This window comes from Marmota marmota, unplaced genomic scaffold, assembly GCF_001458135.2.
Source record: "Marmota marmota marmota unplaced genomic scaffold, marMar, whole genome shotgun sequence".
NCBI lineage: Eukaryota > Metazoa > Chordata > Mammalia > Rodentia > Sciuridae > Marmota > Marmota marmota.
Window position 1 is genome coordinate 10,174,369 of NW_025999999.1, and position 25,035 is coordinate 10,199,403.

At 38.7% G+C, this 25,035-nt stretch overlaps 1 protein-coding gene across 1 annotated transcript in view; it reads left to right on the plus strand.

The window, feature by feature from the left end:
• Sorcs3 (sortilin related VPS10 domain containing receptor 3) overlaps positions 1–25,035 on the plus strand; it is a 578,947-nt gene that overhangs the window by 529,359 nt on the left and 24,553 nt on the right. The window contains exons 17-20 of the mRNA XM_015494901.2: positions 8,008–8,121; positions 10,853–11,024; positions 13,572–13,758; positions 18,309–18,442. Of these exons, the coding sequence (XP_015350387.1) occupies positions 8,008–8,121; positions 10,853–11,024; positions 13,572–13,758; positions 18,309–18,442 (607 nt within the window). The remainder of the gene's footprint in view (positions 1–8,007; positions 8,122–10,852; positions 11,025–13,571; positions 13,759–18,308; positions 18,443–25,035) is intronic.

Sequence of the window (25,035 nt, forward strand, 5' to 3'; positions counted from 1 at the left end):
CTAAAAAGTATGCTTTCCACCATTTCTGTGTGTGGGAGAAGTAGTTTTTTGATTTCTGAAAGTTCTGGGTTATTTACAGTGGTTTGGGGAAACACTGTGTCTGAATATTTGAAATTATCTTCCATGTCTTTAAGTCATTTTCAATTAACATAGGTAAGGTTTTGAAACTTAGTCTTTTCAACAAATACAGTTTGACTCTTTGTGTTTAAGGTGATGCTAGAGATCAGTGCAAGGCAACCGTTTCATAGCTTTGTCTCCTTCTCAATGGTCCCCCCTACCAGGAAGTATGATTAGCTAAGGAATGTGAAGTGCCCAGCTTGGTTAGCAGAAGCAATTATGCACTTTCCATTTAGTTGTTTCCCCAAACCAAATCAGGACATCGTCATTTGACTGGTCCAGGCACAGTGTAAGTCTCAGAGACAGCAGGAAGAGGATGTAACCTAGTTTAGTTGGGTTGGAGGCTGGGGAGAGCAGGTTGATTATCTTCACTGTGTGGAAGAGTTGAGGAACACAACCTGGATTCACAAAGGGAAGGTAGTTTCTACCTGTGTCCCCCCTCTTCTTGAAGAGAGGAGCTTTATTTGTAGGGCATCATTGACTTTCACAACTTGCAGCCAAGCAGGTGTCAATAATAAGCATGAACATGGCACCAATATGGATGTTTCAAAATAAGAGCCTCATAACTCCCCCTGCCTTGAACTTACTCTAGAGAGCAGTTCTGCAGCAACCTCCATCGTGATGCTGGTGATGAGCCAGGACCAAATTCTCACTGAGAATTCGGGGTGTTAGAGACTAGCAGGTAGTTAGAAAGGGGAGCATAAGGGGCTTGCTCTGAAATGAGGGCTCCCTTGTAAGCAGCCCTCTGGGATACCCAGATGTATTTTTTCAGTGAGAAACCAGGTTAGACCCATAAACCAGGTTATGGTATGTAGTCCTCTTCTTTCCTATTTACCCATCTGCTTACTTGACAAGAACTTTTGCTGAGCACCTACTATGTACCAGGTGTTGCACCAAGTCTTATGCATCCATTTTCTTTCTTAATCATCTCAACCAACTCCTGGGAAGAGAGTTTGCTACTATGGGCATTTTATAATGGACATGAACAGAGAGGTTAATTCACTCAAGATAATAATATGACTTCAGATCCTGAGTCTTAGTATGTTGTGGTGGCTACTTTTCTTATCTAGTATGGGGCCAAATCCTCGGAGCAAGGTTGCCCAGTGTTGATGTAGAAGACAGAGGGAAAGAGATTTTGGTGGGCCACATAAATTCAGGTGGGTCTAAAATTATTCAACCTTCAGTATTATGCATATGAAGCACAAGCAAGAATGATTTTTCTATAGTGGACAAGCCAAAGTATAAATAAGACAATAAACAATGCATAAACAAGAGTTATTATACTAAAAGAAGGCATAACAGAGAATAATAAAGCATATCATTGAGAGCTAAATTTTGTGGGCCAAAACGACAGTGCCCATTATAGTAATCACTAGTCACGTGATGATTCACATTAAAATGAAATCAAATTTAAAAATAAATTCCATTGTTATACTGGTTAGTGTCTACCATATTGAACAGCATAGCTATAAAACATTTCCATTTTTGTAGCAAGATCTATTGTAGAGCAATGGTTCTTTATTTATTTATTTTTATTTTTAATTTTAATTTGTTACATATGACAATAGGATTTATTACAATTCATATTACACATATAGAGCACAATTTTTCAAATCTCTGGTTGTACACAAAGTAGAGTCACATCCTTCGTGTCTTCATACATGTGCTTAGGGTAAGGATGAGCATCGCATTCCACCATCTTTCCCACCCCTGTGTCCACTCCCTTCCCCTCCCTCCCCTTTTCCCCTTTGCCCTAGCTAGAGTTCATTTAATCCTCCCATCCCCCCCACTACTCACAGCATATTATGGATCAGCATCCTTAAATCAGAGAAATCATTTAGCATTTGTTTTTGGGGGATTGGCTAATTTCACCTAGCATTTTATTCTCCAGCTCCATCCATTTACCTGCAAATGCCATGATTTTCTTTTCTTTTAATGCTGAGTAATATTCCATTGTGTATACATACCACAGTTTCTTTTCCATTCATCTACAGAAAGGCATCTAGATTGGTTCCACAGTTTAGCTATTGTGAATCGTACTGCTATAAAGCACAATTTTTTTCATCTATACTGATGTGGTTGTGTCCCTGTAATATGCTGTTTTTAAGTCCTTTGGGTATAGACCAAGGAGAGGGAAAGCTGGGTCAAATGGTGGTTCCATTCCCATATTTCCAAGGAATCTCCAGATTGCTTTTCATATTGGCTGCACCAATTTGCAGTCCCACTAGCAAATTATGAGTGTGCCTTTTCCCCCACAACCTCACCCATACTTATTGCCCTTTGTATTCTTAATAGCTCTCATTCTGACTGGAGTGAGATAAAATCTTAGAGTAGTTTTGATTTGCATTTATCTAATTGATAGAGATGTTGAACATTTTTTCATATATTTGTTGATTGATTGCATATCCTCTTCTGAGAAGTGTATATTCAGTTCCTTGGCCATTTGTTGTTTGGGTTATTTTTATTTTTTGGTGTTAAGATTTTTGAGTTCTTTATATTTTCTAGAGATTAGTATTGTATCTGACATGCATGTGGTAAGAATTTGTTACCGATTAGTATGCTCTCTATTCACCTCACTGATTGTTTCTTGTACTGAGAAGAAGCTTTTTAGTTTGAATCCATCCTATTTATTGATTCTTGATATTAATTCTTACACTATAGGAGTCTTATTAAGGAAGTTGGGGCCTAATCCGACATGATGGAGATTTGAGCCTACTTTTTCTTTTAATAGATGGTCAGTGTCTCTGGTTTAATTCCTAGGTCCTTGATCCACTTTGAGGATAACAGGAACATATCTCAACATGGTAAAAGCTAGGCCCAAGGCCAACATCATTCTAAATGGAGAAAAAATTGAAAGCATTCCCTCTAAAAACTGGAACAAGACAGGGATGCCCTCTTTCACCACTTCTATTTAACATAGTTCTTGAAACACTGGCCAGAGCAATTAGAGAGATGAAAGAAATTATAGGGATACAGTTAGGTAAAGAAGAACTCAAATTAGCACTATTTGCTGATGATATGATTCTATACCTAAAAGACCCAAAAAAATTCCACCAGAAAACTTTTAGCACTAGTAAATGAATTCAGCAAAATAGCAGGTTACAAAATCAACACCCATAAAGCAAAGGCATTTCTGTATATCAGTGACAAATCCTCTGAAAGGGAAATGAAGAAAACTACCCCATTTAAAATAGCATAAAAAATATACTTGAGAATCAACTTAATGAAAGAATTGAAAGACCTCTACAATGAAAACTACAGAATGCTAAAGAAAGAAGTGAAAGAAGACCTTAGAAGATGGAAAGATCTCCCTTGTTCTTGGATAGGCAGAATTAATATTGTCAAAATGACCATACTACCAAAAGCACTATACAGATTTAATGCAATTCCAATCAAAATCCCAATGGAATTTCTCATAGAAATAGAAAAAGCAGTCATGAAATTCATCTGAAAAAATAAGAGACCCAGAATAGCCAAAGCAATCCTTAGCAAGAAGAGTGAAGCAGGTGGCATCAGTATACAACCTTAAACTATACTACAGAGCAATAGTAACAAAAACAGCATGGTATTGGCAGCAAAATAGACTGGTAGACCAATGGCACAGAACAGAAGACACAGAGACTAACCCACATAATTACAGTCATCTTATATTTGACAAAGGTGCCAAAAGCGTACATTGGAGAAAAGTCAGCACTGGTTCTGACTACACCTGCTAGGGATGTTGGAAGAGACCATGGAAGGCTGACATAAGCCAGGAAAGCTCTCTGCAAGAGGCAGAGGTGGAGCCATAAGCACTTGCTGTTGAAGAGCTAAATAAAAATAACCAGACTTTCAAAGATGGGAATAAGGAACTGACAGAGCAGAGAGAGGATAAGGTTGTTGGTAAGCAGGGGGATAAGGCAGATGGATAGAGTGAGATTTGATCAGGAGAGATGTTTGAGGAATGATTTGTTGAGTCTTGCAAATAATTTCTGCATTGGCTTGGATATAATTGTCTATCTTTCTCTATGGCCATACTTAAGCATCTGCCTCAACTAAACGATCGCAACATTAATTAATACTTTGTTTTGATGGTGATGGTTTTCTGTGTCTGTTTTGTGGGTGCTTGCTCTGTGCCTGGTAAGAATTGCCAGATCCCAAATCCTCATTATTACACTAATAACTAGAATGGGATAGATGTGCCGGTAGGACATTAGCCCTTGAATCTCAACTGCTAGATGAGGGTACAGAGGACGGAAGGGAGGGGTCCAGGAGGAAACGACAGCACTTCATCATCTGAGGCTTGGACGATGCTTGGAGCTTGTGTAGAAGAGACCATGCCTATTTGACTGGTTCCAAGAGTTTCACAACATCATTCTTGGGGACCAGGGACCCTGCCTGATGATTAAAGGGGTGTCACCTAGGATCATTCTAATGTTCAACAGGGATCAAGAGTCTTGATTGTCAGCTCTATCTGCCATGCCCAGTTATGTACAATCTTTGGCATTTTTTGGTTACTTTTAAGTTTTCCTTTCCAATCCACCAACTGAGGGGATGGGGCCTGCCTGGGCATCCCTTCCTGTTCTGATAGGCAGAGGGTTTGGGATTTCTGAACCATCCCGGCTGGTCCTCTTTCAGAATCAAAGGAAGATATATAGGTTCCTGGAAATGAGGAAATTTTTTCCTAAACTCAGAGATGTTCGAACCCTTTTATAATCAAGAAGGACACATACGTGACTTATTTCTTGAAGGAAACTGCTTGTGTGTTTGCAGAATCTGCGGCAGCACACTTCCCTGAGGCAAATCCAACTTTCTGGTGCATTCTGTCCAAACCTCACAATTTAACAGAACACCTTTCCCCAGGAAGCTGGAGTAGCTGCTGGAGCTGCTTGTTTGTCCAAATCATGCAGACTCCTGCGCGGGGAGGGAGGTTGGACAGTATGGGAGATTTTAATATACATTTAGCAGAAATTAATGAAGAAGTCCACAGCTTGGGGGCAGCCAGTTTCTGCTAAAGTTGTTAAATATTAATGAGGTGCTCTTGCTCTTTGGGGCAAGGCAGCAAGCCTGATGCACCCTTTTTTAATTACTGCATCACTAACAGGTATCAGAGCTGAACAGAACTTCCAGAGATGGTTACATTTAGCAAAGAGTATTAAAACATTTCTCTCCTTCCCAGAGCTGCTTAAGAGAGCATCCTTCCTTTACAGATTACTAATATTTCCTAGGGTTAGCTGGACATGCTAATAGCTTCACCTTAAAAAGCAGTTGCAGAATTTTCTAGACGTAGTACAGCCATACTACAGCCCAGTGTAGTCACACATAAATAATGCTTAGCATCAGATATTCGGTGGTGTGCTGTTAAATATTTAACTCCCAGCTCTCTGGGAACTAACAAATACTGATTGTTGTATATATTGCCACCACGGCAGGTTGAAAGCCACCAACATGACATCAGTGAATGTAGAATAGGAAGAGAGAGGTAGTGGATCTCTATTGTAGATAATTACTACCATACTTACAAATAGATACAAATGACTTTAAGGACATTGACAAACCAGGCACAGTGTTTCAGGCCTACAATTCCAGCCATTCAGGAGGCTGATGCAGAAGGATTGCAAGTTTGAGGCCAGCCTGAGCAACTCAGCAAGACCCTAAGTAACTTAGTGAAACCCTGTATCAAATAAAATAAAAAGAACTGGGGGCAGATAGCTCAGTGGTATAGCAACCTGGGTCCAGCCCCTACTGCCCAAATAAAAAATCACATCAAATATGTTACTATAGAGTTTCCTAGCAGTATATATCATAGATAGTGATATCATAGATAGTAGCAATAGAATGAAGTGAAGCAATTAATAAATTGTGTGTTGGGTTATGTATAATAGTCGGTGAGGATGCTTAGCAAAGGATTTACTTGTCAGAGATGTTCCTTTATCCTTCCTTCCAGTTTCAGCCAAAGCTGATGTTGAGTTCCACCTTTCCATGCAGAGATCTTCTACTCACATTCACTCCACAGTTACCTCCTGAGCACTCAGGGTACTCTCTGTGGTTAATACCAGAATATCCATGTGGACTCACAATCTTCCTGCAGAAATAGATGCAACTCAATGGTGTAATTTATGAGGTGGTTGGCATATTCATTCACATAATGTGCATTTATTCAATACCTGAAGTTTCTAGGTACTGCTGGTTGTTGACTCTCAAATTGGTGGAAAACAATGACAAAGATCCTTGCTCTTTTGTAGTTTCCATTTCAGTTTCCAAAGATTTTTGTCTAGGGAAGTAGAGACAGACTCATACAGCCTAGATATTAAAGAAGAAGTAGGAAACCACAAAACACAGGCAAAGGATAGAGTGCTTCAAACAAAGCATAAACACAAAGATAAAGAGGACCATAAGTGTCCAGTTATGGGTTTGGGGGAAGAAGATGGGTAAGAACATGGGATGAGGTGGGCAGATAGTGTACGAGATCTCATTGGTCAGTTATCACTTCTGAACTGTATGAGTTTGTGCTTGGTCTCTTGCTGTTAATTTACTCTTTAACTGGATTTGGGGTATGTTGTGTCTCTCTCCCCAGAGGACTGAAAATCAATTGAGGACAGACTTGTTATATTTATTCTAAAGGTCAGGGCATACATTGGGTGATAAGTGTGGAATTACGTTGGTGTTCCTCTCTCCTCTCCATAGATACACACAGATCATTTGCCTGTGTTTTCATTAAAATTTGACAAATTTTTGGCTCAAAGAATATAAGAGCAGCAGAAAGCAGGGGCAGTGCAGAGACAGTGTCTTTCCTTGCTCTTCTATGTTTTCTTAACACTCAGTGGATCAATATTCAAATGCCCAGATTGTGCTGCCCAGTCTGTGGGCTTCAGGACACCCTTGGATGCTGCACTTGGAAGCATAAATTCTGCTGCCAAGAGGAGCCACCCTCAGTGACCTCTGGCTCGTTACGAGAGCAATGATCACATTTACCTACTTCATTGCTCTCCTTTTACTTTGACATTTACACACCTGGGAACCTTATGAAACACCAAGAAGCAGGGAGATAGCCTTTGGCCTTCCCCTCCTGCAATGGTCTTTTACTTTCTCATTTTGCACATGGGAGAAAGGAAGGAAATCATACCTGACTTTCTTCACTTTATTCTTACTGAAATTTTATAGTAACATGGAAAGAACTACACTTATATTTTTAGGGAAATGTGAAAGCCTTTAAATATTGAATCAGGAAAATTTAAATGGCTATGTGTATATATGTGAATGCACATGTAGTATTTGAGAAAGACTGAATTTTCAGGAAAAAATGAAAATCAATGAAACTTATTTTGGAACAGCATATATTAAATCACAGCATAAAACTTGATCTTTAATGTCATCTTGGTTGTCATCCACCTATCTGATTCATTCTACTGTGACCCAAATATACTTTTAAATTTGAATAGCCTCAGCATCTTAGCAAGGCCCTAATCAACTTAGTGAGACCCTGTCTCAAAATTTAAAAGAAAAAAAAAGGCGGGGGTATAAGCATGTGGCTCAGTGGTTAAGTGTCCCTGGATTCAATCTCTGGATCCAAATATGTACGTATGTATGTGTGTGTGTATATATATCATCCTCCATCCACCTCCAAATCAGTGTACCTGTCACATCATTTAAATCCATACCTTTCTAACCTAGAATTTCCATTGGATTATCCACATTTTTCTCCCTCTTGACCAACTCCAAATGACTCAGAACTATTTCTAAATCTAAAACTCCATTTGAAAGTATGAGTATCTGCCTTCACTGGAAATGCTTAAAACCACATGTTGTGACTTTTTAGATAGCATTAGGACATGTGTATGTTTTTATGGGTCTGTGGTGTTGTCGCATTTATACATGCGCATCATTCTGTAATATTCATTCTCCCCACAGCGACTATGGCTATGAGAGACATGGGGAAAGCCAGTGTGTCCCAGCTTTCTGGTACAATCCAGCATCCCCATCAAAGGACTGCAGTCTTGGCCAGAGCTACCTGAACAGCACTGGGTAAGTCAAACACCTGAAGACTGGATTCATTGTTTTCCCCTTACTTTGATGGTGGCATCAAAGGGAATGCCTGGCTGTTGGGGAAGAGAGAATATAGAGTTGTTTTTTTGTTGTTGTTGTTTGTTTGTTTGTTTTGTTTTTAGCCAAGTAGGTAAGGGAAACAAAAGAGTGATTTAGCTAAGAGTGCTTCTTTTTGAAAGCCTCAGAAGAGATTTGTGATCACCCACACTTCAGTACTGGCTACCATTTCCCTCTGGCAGACCCTCCTTGTTATTTGGTCAAAATATCTCTTCTGGAAAGGGATGCTGCCTTGTACCTTGGGCCTCCAGTAAAGTAAATTGATACAGGCGACGTGCAGCTATTACAGTGCTCTCGGGGAAGAGGGGAAATGGATGTTCTCATACATCAATGCTGAAAACTTCAAATGAGAATTCCTAAGTCTCATCCTAGGAGCTCCTGGGATAAGAAGGTCATGTTCCACTCTTGGGAATTCTCCAATTAGATGTGTGTTTCTCTCTTTGCTCACTTATTAGTTATCTCTCAGATGCTTGAAAACAATTTCCTTGGAGATTTGTTGTCTGGCCTTTTTTTGCTGCCTCTATGATGCAGAAGAGATTTTGTCAAGTACATGGATGCACTGATAGCACTTCTCACATTCCACTGTGGCTACATAGCATCTGATAATCTTGATTAAATGCAACTTGATTTGAGAGATCCGGGGTAAGGTAGAGACCCTTCATTTTTAAGTGTATCCTGCCTGATGTGAATGATGTTGGTCTCCAGAAGACGCTATGAGTGTCAAAAGTCTAAGGTGTCCTCTCAATTATCACCTCTTCTAAAGATTTGAGAGGGCTATTTCTGGATTCCAGTCTGGGATTTTAGAGTCTTTGATGTTAGGCTATTATAAGAGCCTGGATTAGGGATTTAAGCCACTGAAACTGCAAATCCAACAGCTTGCATTTAAGGAGATGTGGTGTCAGAGAACAAAACTCTAGGAAGTTTAAGGAAGGGGACTATATAGTTACAAAGAATCAGGTGGACCATCCAACTGATAACCACACCATTCTTTACACATCACTAGAAAATAATCGCATTAGGACATCTTGTATGTCTTAATATACATGTGTTGGGTATAAGTAGGTCCAATTTAAGTAATTCTGGTGAGCAAAACAACAAATAGCTAACCAAATAAATCACACAAATGAAAGGGAAAGTCTATTTGCACCCTCCCCTCAGGGATTCACTCTTCGAGTTTCTTTAGTGTTGGCTGATATTACAAATCACCAACCAGCTTGAGCTGATGGCTAGTTGAGGTTAAAGAGGGAGGATAGATGATAGCAAGTTTGAGTTAAGACTTGAGTTAAGACTACTGAAATATGTATTAAGAGTAAAAATTAAATATCTTGTGACTAAAGATCAGAAAGAAAGTCTAATATGATTAGAATATTTGATTATCTTGATCAGTAATGACCAAAAGAACAATAGTGTGAACCACCTATGTAGTTAAAAATTTTCTAATAGTCACACACTAAAGTTTTTTAAAAAGTAAAATTAATTTTGATAATATGTATAATTTAACCTGATATATAAAAATTATCATTGCAATATGCCACATTAACCACACTTCAAGTGCACAGTAGTCACCTGTAGAAAGCGACTGCCGTGCTGGGAAGCAGAACTCCTGGCATGAGCTCAATTGACAGTGAACAATAATGATGCACATTTGCAAGAGGGTGCATTGTCTTCTCATCTGAGAAAACAACTATGGAAAACATTTGCTTAACGTCTCCTTGAGATCTCTGGATGGGCTATGCAGTAGGTAGTGCAGTAGTGGAGAACCTATGGGGAAAGTCAGGTCTAATGGAGGACCAATATCACTCCAGAAGAATTTGTATTCCCCTGTATTTGAGACTGCCAGAAGACGGCAACATGGATGGAGTGGTTAATTATTCCTGACAGAGAGGGTGAAAGAAGCTAAGATGTGGTGGTAATGATAATGGTGATGGTGGTGGTTGGTGATGGAGGTACATTTATGTAATGTGGTTTTGTCAGAACACTGATTGTTTTTGTAGGGAAGTTTTCTCTTCCTTGAGGTAAATTTACCAGGATTAAACCAGTGTCTTAAACCTGTGCTTCTAATCTGACATTTGTGTTGAGTAGGAAATGAAATATTATCAAAGAGAGAAAATATGCTATGAAATAGCTCAGTTGGCTCCAGAGTAAGAGCCATAGGTATTAGGAGAAGAAATGTCATCTGGGACATGAAAGGAAGGCAGGAAGAGGCCTCCTGATTAATGAGAGTTTGAAGTCTGATGTTTTAGCTGCTCTCTGGTATGGGGAAAGCTGGAGGTGGCTTGGGTAAATACAGCTGGCTCTTCCCTGACAGACAGATGCACTGACTTTTCCTGCTTCTCTTGTCCAATGGTCTGCCTCCTCTACTGCTGTATGTGAGTCAGACATTGATTTTTCTTGGCTGGTTCAGACACTGATCCGATCCGCAGCTCACCGGGTAGGATCAATAGTAATGTTTAAGGAGCTACTCTCCCGGAGATGGAAGGATAGCAGTTCCTCCATGTTTGTTTATCTTCATAAATGGCTGTCTTTTTTGGAGACTTGGTTTTAGGGGCAGCTGCGGGGAGCATCTCTCTTGCTTTAGCTCTCTTTCTAATGTGCACACTTGCTCACATGCTTGACACAAAGCTCAGTACTGTCAATTGTCAATTCCTCTTAGGTACCGGAGGATTGTGTCCAATAACTGCACTGATGGAGTAAGGGACAAATACTCCGCCAAGGCCCAGTTGTGTCCTGGAAAAGCCCCTCGGGGCCTCCATGTGGTGACGACTGATGGGCGCCTGGTGGCAGAGCAGGGACACAATGCAACCTTCATCATCCTCATGGAAGAGGTAGGAGCCTACAGGGGTCTCTGAGGTCTAAACTCGGAAAGGGAAGAAAACAAAGACCTGCCATTTCCAGAGGCTCCTGTACCACAGTCTAGAGTGTGAATCAGAGACTTCTGCAGAAGAGAGTGGCGGGAAAGAAAGCTTGGGGTGTTTCGAGATCCATTTCCTTTCATTCCACAATGAAGACCTGTCTGCAGTGGGACCCCACTTGCCTCTGAAGCCTGCAGCTCTGGAAATATTTTCAGGGTCCTCCTTAGGGTCTGCTTAGGAAATGTTTATCACCAGAAGGTCATAAACTGTAAACTGCCAGGAAAAGGAAATTCAAATGCATCCATTGCTTTTAGGAGTCTCTTTTTACATAATAGAGGAAATATTATCTGGAAAAAGCAGAAACTAAAGAAACAGATAATAGCCTTTTTTTTTTCAAAGAATGCTATCATATCACCCTGACAAATTTATGAGAAACAACCAAACTAGAATGTGCCTTGCAATATAACTTTGTTAATAAACAACATATTGTTATACAAATCACTATGGTAATTCTTCCTGCCACTGGATCTATAATAAATGACCAAGCACCAAGCATAGATTGATGTAGCATTAACTAACACTACTCACATCTAAGTTTCCGTGGAGGAAGATGGAAAGTGAACCTGTGGTCAGTGCACCCTTAGCTGATTAGAAAAGCCCACAACGCTTTGAGAGTCTTAGAAGTATGTGAGTGGAAAGATGATTGAAATGCCTTAGACTTACCTTTGTAAAGAATATTTTATTAGTTGCTTTCACATCAGCTACCTGCACCATTAGATTTTTAGTGTCTTTTGCAACCCGAGCAGTAAAATCAGATGCGTGTATTCATTCTAGGGTAGAAGAAGCACTGCTGTCTGCTTCTTGTTCTCTGTGGGGGCTGTTTAGCTTCTTCCCAAACCAGGGCCTTCTCAGGCACTCTGCTGAGGTGGTGGAGCAGGAAGGTTCCCTGATTGACAAAGCCCTCTAAATTTACATGCAAATTGCTCTGTGCTCTTGATAGCATGGAAAGAGAGCAAAGCCAGCCAGGAGGGTTTTTTTTTTTTCCACATGTATGAGCATTTTAGAGTCTTTAAAGTCAGGACCACACTAGACTTTATGGTGAAGGTTTCTTATCCTAGGTTGACAGATTCCTTGGCCTCTTCCACACCAGTTGCTTGAATTAAAGGACTTTAAGATTCAGAGGAGGTCATTATTACATTTTCATTAGGGAGTTTTCAGGAATAGAGCTATAAAAACCTTTTCTTGAATGGACTTGAAGAGCCATGATCTTATCCATTTGAATTACCTTGGATTCATTTCTACTTTAATTTATATTTATAAACTCAAGGGTAGTTGACATTGTGTAGGGGTCAAGAGAGCAACTATCAATATTTCATTCACATCTAAGTTGCCATGGAGGAAGATGGAAAGTGAACCTGTGGCCAGTACACAAATACTGGGCAGAATATTGGCTCATTATTCCAAAATGATGTATTTCTCTTTTTATTCCATCATCCATCTTTGAATATGAACAGAAGTACCCTGTTCTTCTTTATCCAGCATCTCTGCTCGGGACTCAGGTTGACTACATTTATCCAAAGGGTAAGACAGGAAGGGTGGGGTTCAGCATCATTCCTCAAGAAGATAAGTGCTGGCTTAAGAGGGTACCAGGTGCACACCTGAACCATCAACATCACATCACCAGCCAGCACCCAAGATGCTCTTAGCCTTCCAAGAGGCAGAGATACCTGTGAGCCACGATATTCAGTAGAGGCTTCAGAGAACAGGGGGCTTAGGTAGTTTTCAAGAATTCCAAGGACAAGGGAACACATATGTAATTTAGAATAGTATAGAGTATTCATCTGGATGGGAATGATCATCTTACCTTATATTGTAATTTTGAAGATGGCATTATAGGAGATGTGTAAGTGATTAACCTAGCTTTTAGAATGCAACAATAAATGCTCAGAAATAGAAACAATGATAGCTATAGAATTGTGGTTGGGAGTATTAGCATTAAAGTTAGACTGCTTTCAAAACTTGAGTCTTCCACTATTGCCTATGTGACATTAGTCTGATGATTTTGTCCTCATTTACAAATGGGGACAATGATACTTTCTACAATACAGGGTTATGAGGAGATTAATTGCTTGGCACTGATACAAACCTTGGTGCTAGCTGTTACTATTATTGCTATTATTTTTATGAAGAATTAAACCATGTGTGAGGGATTAGGAAAGCCCTTGGCTTCCCTACTTCAGAGTTCAGAAAGGCTGTACCTTGCCCACTGTGGCCAGTATCACAGCAATTCCGGCTGTCCCAAGGTTGCACATACAGGGACAATAGGTCCACAGTGCCTGCCCACAGTGCCTAGTGGCTTCCAGAGAGGAGTCTGATGGTTGTAGTAAGGTGATTCTGCCTCCTGGGAAAGACTATAGGTCTTAAGAAGGTGATGCTGAAGGATCAACAGGAGGAAGCATCTCATTGGAAGTCAGGCAGGACTATGTGAATGGACCCAGGCCGATGGCTCTTCCCTTGCAGGGTGATCTCCAAAGGACAAACATCCAGCTTGACTTTGGGGATGGCATTGCCGTGTCCTATGCTAACTTCAGCCCAATTGAAGATGGCATCAAGCACGTGTACAAGAGTGCGGGGATCTTCCAGGTGACGGCCTATGCAGAGAACAGCCTTGGCTCCGACACAGCCGTCCTCTTCCTGCATGTGGTTTGTAAGTGGCATGAGCCAGCCCCTTTCTCTCTTTCCTCCCGGTGTCAACTCCTTCTTCCTGGAATTCAGAGCTGAGACTGGGTTCCCTATGTCTAATAGTGATTCAAACCAGAAGATTGAGGCGTCTACCCATGTGGAATTTAGAGACTTGTAATGCTACTTGTAATGCTACTCAGAATGACATGCAATTTAAAATTTATGAGTTGTTTATTTATGGAATTTTCCCTTTAAGAGTTTCAGAGTACCATTGCCTGCGGGTCATAAAATAGCAGAAAGCAAACTGTGGATAAGCAGGGACCACTTTATACCCCATGATAGTTTTCACATTACATGTCATTTAGGTGGAAATTACGAGTTTTCAAAGTGTTGAAGTGAATACAAGGAACTCCCTGTATTCATTGTGTATTAACAACACAATGATGGTATGATTTCCACTGTATAAGCAATCCACATCTAAGAGGTCCCTGATTAACAGGAATCGACCTAGTCCCCTAGTACAAGGAGCAACAGTGAGGAATGTGGAGCATGTAGGTGGAGACCTGGACTGTAGAGCAATTATGTCCCTAAAAACATGTGACATTGAGATAAATGATTTCTTTTGGGGGCTTTCTACACTTTTTAAAATGGTATAATTTAATTTAAAATTCCCATTTTACAATGGTTTAATTCTGCTACTTTACCTCATAGGGTTCTTACAATAGTACAAATGAAAAAAATAAATAAAGCACCTAGTCATTTATTGGTTCATTCAACAAGTATTTGCTGAGTTCTTAATACATACAAGACATTCTGCCAGGCACTGGGCAGACCACAATATGGTCTTGCTCTGCAGGATTTACATCTGTTGAGGAAGGGGAGGTGCAGCAAGAAATGGGCCTTTTTTGGTAAAACAGATATGGACTATAATCACTCTGGACTGGAAACACCAAGGCAGGAGCCTGAATAGGTGGGTTAGTGTGCACAGTACTTATGAGTGCAGTTTTTAGAGCAAGGGAGACCTGCACTTGAATCCATCCTATTTCTTTGTGAAATGTCTAACTTAGGTCAACTTTTTCACCTTTTAAACCTCTGATTCCTCATCTTTAAAACAAAGTTCATAAGGAATCTGAGAGAGTCATTGGATAGTGTGTGTGTGTGTGTGTGTGTGTGTGTGTGTGTGTGTCGGGGCCCCAAGACCACCCCAAGGCTTGATGATAAACTGGGGAAACTCTTAGGACTCAGCATGTAGCTTCATCCTCATCCATGGCTATGATTTATTCCAGCAAAAAGATACAAAGCAAAATCAAGAAAAGGTTGCAGGGGACAAAGCCCAGAGAAAACCAGGCATCAACTCCCACAGGCCCTTTCCCTGTGGAATCACACAGGATGCGCCAATTCCTCTTGGGGTGGGAGGTAACAACATAAAGGCTGTCTGCCAGAGAAACTCATTAGGGGCTCAGTGCCCTTAGTTTTTATTGGAAGCTGATCACATGAGTACGTCAGCCTGGCATATTCCAAACCTCCCAACTCCCTGTGGAAAGTGGGTGTTCACAAAAATCCACACTGTTTGCAAAGCCAATTTAGGCAAAGTGAACCACTCCTCCTAGTTAGTTAACTGTTGATTGGGAACACTCCCAGAGCCAAGTTCCCAGACACTGGCCAAGGGCCAGCCTTGCACCATAGACCTTTCTAAATGATAGCAGTTTCAGTTCTGTCTTCTGCAGTGGGCAGAATGCTGCTTTGCACCCAGCTTGGCACATGATGAATGTTACCTGTTATTATAGCAATTACTAGGATTTCCTGTTAGCTTCCTCCCTGACACTTCTGCTGTCTTCCAAAATGAAGACAAAGAAAGAAAAATAACTTTACATTCCTCTGTTCCAAGAACTTGCCCCACCCAGGTTGTTCCTGATTCTGCCAAGGGTGAGCCTTGACTGCAGGTGTGAAGACCACCATATCTTAGTGCCAAAAACATGATAGCGAGGACCAGGTTTGTGCTGTGGGTTATGTGCATGAAAACGGAAATATTTCTTGAAACTTTTATCAGCTCCTAATTCCCTCCAAATCAATCATGGCCATATTTACCAGTGGAACCTGCTCTTGGCCCCACCCTGGGCCTTTAACTAACAAAAGTATTGCTACTCACCCATAATAGTCAACTTCACACAGATTATTAGATTTTTATCAGAAAGGTCACTATTTGACAGTGAGGATATTGGAACTTTTCTGTGTTCCTCCTCAATCCCTCCCTTCTCTTCTCTCCTCACTGACCCATGTTTTGTCTCCTACATGGTATTGTTTCTTAAGATTGTTTTTAACTAAATATTCTTGATCCAAAACTGTAATAAATGTAACCATGTTGGGTGGCATTCCAATTATGTAAGCTCCACCCCCTTTTGTTTCTGGAGTGAGTTCAAGGTGAAGGAGATCTTCCTTTATGATTTTGGGCATCACAGTAACCTTCAGCATCTACCCTGACTAAACCAAGTTTCTCAAGTGACAGAAAGCTGAGAATTTCCAGGTTCTTAAGGCATTGTGCACAATGCTGAGCTGTGGGAAAGCCCAGGGTTCCTATGAGGCATCTTGGGGAAGGGTTTCACTCTATTTGGTGAAGTAGGTGTAGGAGCAAACTCAGTGATGAAAAAGAATTTTTTCCCCCCATTGATGGAAGAATAAGTCATTGGAACCCAGGTTGGGAAAGACCTCAGTGTCAATGCAGGAAGAGGGAAGCTAGTCTTCATCTTCTGCCTGGGAGGGGGATAGCAGGGGCCCCTGGCCCCAGCTTCTGTATCCTTGTTGACCAGTAAAGCTCAAGAGCTAAAGACATTAGTCAGGTAAGCTCCTAGGAAAATGAGTAAATAAACAGAAGTAGCCAATATTTTTTCCCCACTCTTGTGTTCTTTGACTGACATTGAGCAAACCATACAGAAATAATACAGATTTGCTTATTTAAAATAATTAAATGTTCAGCCAAATGTGCACATGAAGTGACAAGGTTGAAATTATTTGCTAGAAAAAATCTTGCAGTGCCATATGCCTGGAGTCAGGGCATAGAACTGTAGGCAGAAAACATTTTCAGACTGCACATACACAGATTCCTCTATTTTTTTCTCTTCATTAATTTTTTAACCTGACAAAAATTATACAAGTTTATCATGTACAACATGATGTTTTGAAATAAACATTCACTGTGGAATGGCTCAATCAGACCAATTATCATAGGCATCACCTCACCAACTTAGTTTTTGTGGTAAGAACACTTATATCTATTGTTCTAGTGATTTTCAAAATCCAATGCAATCTTATTAACCATAGTCACCATGGTACAATAGACCTCTTGACTTTCTTCCTCCTATCTTCTGCACACTTGGTTTTCTTTGATCAGCATCCACCCCACCCCACTTCTGCCATCCCTTGTCAACCACGAAGGTACCCTCTGCTTCTGTAATTTCTAACAGTTTAAGATTTCACATATAAATGGGATCATCTGATAGAAATTGTTCTGTGCTTGGATTTCTTTCACTTAATGCAATGCTCTCTGGGTGGTCCATGTTGTCAGAAATGAAAGGAGGAGAAAATGCCACAGAGTTGAAAAATAATGAATCTACCCGCCCCCGTACAATACATCACTAATGTATTAATAATTTTTCATCAGTGTTTTTTCTCTTCTTCTTTTTTTTTTTTTTTTTTGGAAATGAATGCATTAACTTCCTCACATCTCCTGCCTAGGGCGTGTCTGCGTATATTTTTTTATTTGCTAATATAGAGCGCTCAATGCTGGTTATACCAGTTTTCTGGAAAAAAAAAAGGAGAAGTACAGCATTTTTATTATTTGAGAACCTGGCATTTGTTTCTCCTTCAAATTAGGGAGATGTACTTTTCTATCTTTGTAAAAGGCCTTGCCAGCTTCCGAAGGACACTCACTGTGTCCTACAGATGATGAGACACAATGGCCCATTGTTGAAGAAGATGGAAACCAATTAACAATTGAGGATAATGGGAGAGCCCTCCATATAATGCATTGACCCCTAATCACAAAACATGCTAATCGTTAGAAATGAAACAGACTGCTGTTTATCTTCCTTTTCAATGGCCAAGTGTGTAGTAAACTAGCTTTGTCCTTGGATTGGAAATTCATAAGCATTTGTTTCATAAGTTGTGTTTATCAGATGTAAATTCAATTTGGTTATCACTCAAGAAATCTGAAACCTGAGTTAAGTTCCCTGTTTTACCAGGTACTTCAGTTCAAGTGTAGAGACCCTTCCCAACATTTGTGGGTTGTGATTATTGCTTTATCATAGGGAATGCTTGATAGGGATTAAGGTTAAGAATCTAAGGGCTGGGGTTGTAGCTGAGAGGTAGAGTGTTTGCCTAGCATGTATGAGGCACTGGGTTCGATCCTCGGCACCATATAAAAATAATTTAAAAATTATTTTGTCTACCTATTATGTCTACCTATAACTAAAAAATAAATATAAAAAAATGCCTTAAAAAAGAATCTAGGAGTGTGATAAAGTTTGATGGTTTCTTCTATGAATATAAAAACTAACTCTTTTCCTCCTGTTCCTTTAGGCCCTGTGGAGCATGTTCACCTCCGAGTTCCATTTGTTGCCATAAGAAATAAAGAGGTCAACATCAGTGCCGTTGTGTGGCCCAGTCAACTGGGGACACTTACCTATTTCTGGTGGTTCGGCAACAGCACAAAGGTTTGGCTCTTCCTGATCAGTATCAAATGAGACATGTGCCAAGTGCTTCTGGGCTCCAGCTTCTGCAGAGGAACTGGGGTCACTGGGGGTGCAGTAATGAGAAGTACTTCATGGACTGAGAACCCAGATTTGAATAAAACATACCTCCCACACCAAGTTCATTATTTTCACAAGGAAAGTTTAATTCTAAGAAAGAGTGCTCCATTCTGCTTTAATTCTGGCCTTTCCACTCACCAACTATATAATACCGAGGAAGTTACTCAGCCTCTCTGAGATATGTGGTCTCAACTGTTGGATGTGAACTATAACCCAAGTACATATATGGAAATTAAGTGGGATGACACATGTAAAAGAATCCTCTTCAACTCCTACTAGATGTTTGTTCTGCACTCCTAACCTTCTTAGGCAAGGTACTGAGATCACCATGTCTCAAAGTAAGAAATTAATGGGCAAATCTGAACTTTACAGATAACTTTTTACTCCCAGCAACTGGTGAGGAAGAATTACCACAACTGTATGATAGAAGCTGGAAGTAATCAGGCTGAAGACTCCTTGATTGAACTAATCTTCTTGATGTTCTTCTCTATTCCTCGTTTTCTCTTCCCTTAACTTTTTTTTAGAGCACTTTTAGGTTCTCAGCAGAATAGAGAGGACGCTACAGAGATTTCCCATATATCCCTGTCCCCAAGAAATGCATAGCCTCCCTCATCATCAATATCCCTACCATTCTGGTGCATTTGTTACAACTGATAAACCTATACTGATCCATCACCACCCAGAATACCTAGTTTTCATTGGGATTCACTCTTGATGAACACATTCTGGGGGTTTGGAAAAATATATGATGATACGTATCTACCATTGTAATGTAAGACAAAACAGTTTAACTGCTACCTAGTCCTCCTCTTCTTCCTTCCTTCCCTTGTAATTTCTAGTCACTGGTCTTTTTACTGTCTCTATATTTCACCTCTTCCAGAATGTCATGTGGTTGGAATTTCATAGCACATAGCTGTACATAGCTTTACAGATGGACTTTTGTCACTCAAGTTTCCTTCCTGTCTTTTCATGGCTTCATAGCTCATTGCTTTTTAGTGCACAATAATATTTCACTATCTGGAAGTACCACAGTTTACTTATCTATTCACTCACTGAAGGACATCTGGGTCACTTCCAAGTCTTGACAATATAAGTAGAAGGGTTATAGACATCCATGTTCAGGTTTTTATATAGACATAAGTTGATAAATACCAAGAGCATGATTGCCAGTTCATATGATAATAGCATATTTTTTTTTTTAAGAAATTACCAAGCCAGGAGCTGGGGTTGTGGCTCAGCAGTACAGAGCTCGCCTGACACGTGCGAGACCCTGGGTTCAATCCTCAGCACCGCATAAAAATAAATAAGTGAAATAAAGGTATTGTGTCCAACTACAACTAAAAAACATGTTTTAAAAAAGAAAGAAACTACCAAACTGTTTTCCAGGTTTGGAACATTTTGCATTCCCACTAGGAATGCATGTGAGAGATGCTCCTCAGTGTTCTGTGGCGTCACCTTCTGTATTTTGGCCATTTTTATAGGCATTTGGTGGAAACTCATTGTTTGACGTTCCATTTCCCTGATGACATAGCATATGGAGAATATGTCATATTCTCATTTGTCAGTTATACATCATCTTTGATGAAGGGTCTTTAAGAGCTAGATTCATTCTCTTGCATGTGAATGTCTAGATATCCAGCACCATTTTATGAAAGAAGTATCTTTGTTCTGTAGTGTTGCCTTTGCTCCATTGTTGAAGATCAGATGGGTACATTCTTTTCTTTCTTTTTTTTTCAATAGTTCATTCTTTTTAAATTTTAATTTGTTATAGATGACAACAAACAGAATGCATTACAAATCATATTACATATATAGAGCACAATTTTTCATATCTCTGGTAGTACACAAAGTAGAGTCACATCCTTCATGTCTTCATACATGTACTTAGGGTAATGATGACCATCGCATTCCACTGTCTTTTCTACCCCATGCCCCCTACCTAACCTTCTCTCCCCTTTTCCGCTTTGCCTTATCTAGAGTTCATTTCATCCTCCCATTCCCCCCAGCATATTGTGAATCAGCATCCTTAAATCTGAGAAATCATTCAGCATTTGTTTTTTGAGGATTGGCTAATTTCACTTAGCATTTTATTCTCCAGCTCCATCCATTTGCCTGGAAATGCCATTATTTTATTCTCTTTTAATGCTGAGTAATATTCCATTGTGTATATATACCACATTTTCTTTATCCATTCATCTACTAAAGGGCATCTAGGTTGGTTCCACAGTTTAACTGTTATGAATTGTGCTGCTATAAACATTGATGTGGCTGTGTCACAGTAGAATGCTGTTTTTAAGTCCTTTGGGTAAAGACCAAGGAGTGGGAGCTGGGTCAAATGATGGTTGCATTCCCATTTTTCCAAGGATTCTCCATACTGCTTTCCATATTGGCTGCACCAATTTGCAGCCCCACCAGCAATGTAAGAGTGTACCTTTTTCCCTACATCCTCACCCACACTTATTGTTGTTTGTATTCTTAATAGCTGCCATTCTGGAGTGAGATGAAATCTTAGAGTAGTTTTGATTTGCATTTCTCTAATTGCTAGAGATGTTGGACATTTTTTCATATATTTGTTGATTGTGTATCCTCTTCTGAGAAGTGTCTGTTCAGGTCCTTGGCACCGGTGTCACACTGCCTTGATTACTATAGTTTAATAATATATCTTGAAGTCAGTTATATTTAGTCATTCAACATTGTTCTTTTTTAACACTGTATTGAGTATTCTGAGTCTTTTGTCTCTCCATATAAACTGAGAATAATTTGACAAGTTATTGGGAATGAATCAGATTTATAGATCAAGTTGGTAAGATCTGACATGTTGACAATATTAAGGCTTTCTCTCAATGAATATAGAATATCTATCAATTTATTTATATATTCCTTACTTTCTTTCAACAAAGTTTTATAATGTTCCTTATATAGATCTTGCACATACTTTTTAGAGCTATACATAAGATTTTTATTTTTGGTAATGGTAACATAAATGATTTGGGATTTTTAATTCAAATCCCACTTGTTCGTTACTGATATAAAGAAAAATGATTAAATTTGTATGTTAACTTTGTATACTGAAACCTTACTATAACCAATTATTCGTCACAGGAGTTTATTTCCTCTTAATACTTTGGATTTTGTGGCATTTCTTTTCTTTTTTTGGATGTTGAGAATTAGCACAATTTCTTCCTTAAATGTTTGGTAGAATCTATCTGTAAAACCATCTGAACCTTTGCTTTCTCTGTTACAAGGTAATTAATTACTGATTCTCTATATCTTTAGAGATATAGACTCATTTGGATTTTAGGTTACATTTTGTGTGAGTTTTTGCAGATTACATCTTTCAAGGAATTGATTCATTGTATTTAGGTTATTAAATTTATATGCTTAGAATTGTTCATTGAACTCCTTTATTGACCTTTTGATATTCAGGGGATCTGTAGTGAAGTCTTGTCCTTCTTTAGGGAGATTGATTTGTTTGTGTATCCTCTCTCCTTTCTTAGCCTAACTAAAAGCATATCAACTTTATTGATTTTTTTAAAGTACTAGCTTTTAGTTTTATTGATTTTGTTTATTGATTTCCTATTTTCAATTTCATTGACTCCTGTTCAAATTTTATTTTATTTTTCTTCTGGTTGCCTTGAACTTAATTTGTTCTTTGTCTAGTTTCCTAAGGCAGAAGCCTATATGATCAATTTTAATTCTTTCTTGTTTTCTAATACATGTCCTCAATGCTATAAATTTTCCTCCAAGCATGCTTTTACTGCATCCTGTACATTTTGATAAGTTGTGTTTTCATTTTTATTTTTTTCAAAATACTTTTTAATATCACCCGAGATTTATTTTTGATTCGTGCTATTTAGAAAGAAGTGTGTTGTTTAAAATTCACATATTTTGGCATTTTCCAGATATCTTTCTGCTATTGATTTATAATTTAATTTCATTGTAGTTTGAAAGAAGACATTAGATGATTTTATCCTTTTAGTTTGTTAGAGTGTGTTTTATGGCTCAGAATGTGGTCTACCTTGGTGAATGTTCTGTATGGATTTGAGAATAATGTGTATTCTGCTGTTTTTTGATTAAGTAATCTGTAGATGTCAGCTACATACAGTTGATTGATGAGAGTCTTGAGTTCAACTATGTCCTTATTGATTTCCTCCATTCTTAGCCCTATTTCTTATTTGTTTATTTAAGCTTCATTTAGTGGTAACCCTAGAATTGAAATACACTTTTACAATTAATCCAAACTTATAATAAGTAACATTGTATGTTTCCATGGTTAGTCTGAGTACTTAATAATAAAAAAAAATCATAATTCCTCCCTTCTGCTTCTTGTGTCACCAGTGTCAGTCATTTCTCTTAGGTGTGTGTAAGTATATAAGTTATTTGAGTAAGCATGTTTAATCAAATACATTGTTGCTATTATTGTTTTGAATAAATTGTTATCTGTTTAATAATTAAAATAATATTTAATAATTAAAACAAGAAACATCATCATTATTTTACCTTCATGCACTCTTTCTTTGGTGTTGTTGAATTCTTTCTGTGGTTCAGTTTCTGACCTACATCATTTTCCTTCTCTCTGAAGAACTTCTTTTAACAAATCTTGCAGGATAGATGTTCTGACAACAAATTCCACCTATGTTTATTTGAGAAAGTTTTTTTTTTCCTTCAGTTTTGAAGGATAATTTTTTAAGGTACAGAGTTAGAAGCTTAGTGGGGTTTTTTTCCCTCTTTAAAAAAAACAAAAAAAAAACAGATTTGTGGGAGTTTTCTCTCAGCACTGTCCATTCTTCTTAACCACATAGTTCCTGAGGAGAAACTGGATGGATGTTTCTTTTCTTCTCTCATTGATAAAGTGTTTGGTTCATCGTTCTTCTTTCAGGATTAAAAAAAAAAAAAAAAATCTGATCTCCTGTAGTTTGAAAGTGATGTGCCCCGATGTAGAATTTTCAGCATTTCTCTGAGCTTCCTGTGTCTGTGGCTCATCTGACTTTACCTTGGAGGGATTCTCATTACTGTTTCAGATATTTCTCCAGTTCTTTTCTCTCTTTTCTTTCTGGTATTCACATTACACATATCTGTACTTTTTGTAATTGTCCCACATTCTTGTGCTCGAGCAGGAAAAGAGAAAAATGAATCATTTTGCAATACATCCATGCATCTGGCTTTTTTTTTTTTAAGCCTGTCCTCACAAGAAATTGGGCACAGTGAATATGGATAATGTCCTCGGTTGTTATTGTTTTCTTTTCTCATTTTTTTGTTCTTTCCTTTTCATCTTGGAGGTTTCTATTGAGATATCCTTGATATTAGGGTCTTTCCTGAGCTGTGTCCAGTCTACTAACAAGCCCATCAAAGGCCTTCTTCATTTCTTTTACTGTGTTTCTGACATTCTTTTTGGTTATTTCTTAGGATTTTTATCTCTCCATTTATAGCAGCCAGCTTTTCCAGCGTGTTGTCTACTTTATCAGTTGGAGCCCTTAGTTTATTAATCGTGGTTGTTTTAAATTCCCAGTCTGATAATTTTAACATATCTGCCATATCTGTCTCTGATACTTGTTCTGTTTCTTCAAACTGTTTGTTTGCCTTTTAGTATGCTTTGTAACTTTCTTGATAGCTGGACATGGTGTACTGGGTGAAAAGATCTGCCATTAATAGGACTTTAGTAATGTGGTCGTAAGGTGTAGTGGAAAGAAATATTTTCTATATACCTATAATTAGGTCTCAATATTTTAATAAGCCTGTGACTCTGAATTATGCATTTCACAGGTGTTTTATGGTTCCCTACCCAAGGAAGGATAGGATGGGTAGAGGGAGCTAGATTTGGATATCTCCCTTCCCCAGGGCAATTAGATTATGATAAAACCCAAGAAGATTAGACCTTGATTTACTAGTTTCTTTTGAGGGCAGGCCTTTTTTTAAAAAAAAAAGTCGGAGTATGTTGATGTATTGAATAATTATTCTTTTTATCTTTCCCTGACACAAGGAAATTTTTTTTCTAATATTTATTGGGAGAACCTGGTAAGCTCCAAGTTATAGTGGTTATGAAATTTGAAAAGTTATAATGGCCTCCTGTGACTGACTGATCCCCCTAGAGTTTGTAATTCTGATACTTGTGTTTTCCTTGAAAGCTCATGATGTGGTTGGTAGTGCTTATTTGGGAGAAAAAAAAATAAGTAAAAAATAATCTGAGACAGCACATCATATTTTGAGATGCAGGATATAAAAAGAGGGGAAACAAATATCTAATTATTGGTTAGTAATGAGCAAAGAGAACTTTGTCCCTAGCCTCACCCCTGAGTATTAAAAGTGGGGCCAAGTCATCCTTGATCTTTCCTAGGGAGGCAGCATTGTGTTTGAAGGAAACATGGATCTTAAGAACCAATCAAAGATTCATATAACTCAATCAAGTTATTTTTTCCAATAGGTCATTCACTTATTGTAAACTTGAGAGAATAATGCCAATCTCACCTTGATTTTTGTGAAAATTCTGATCATATATT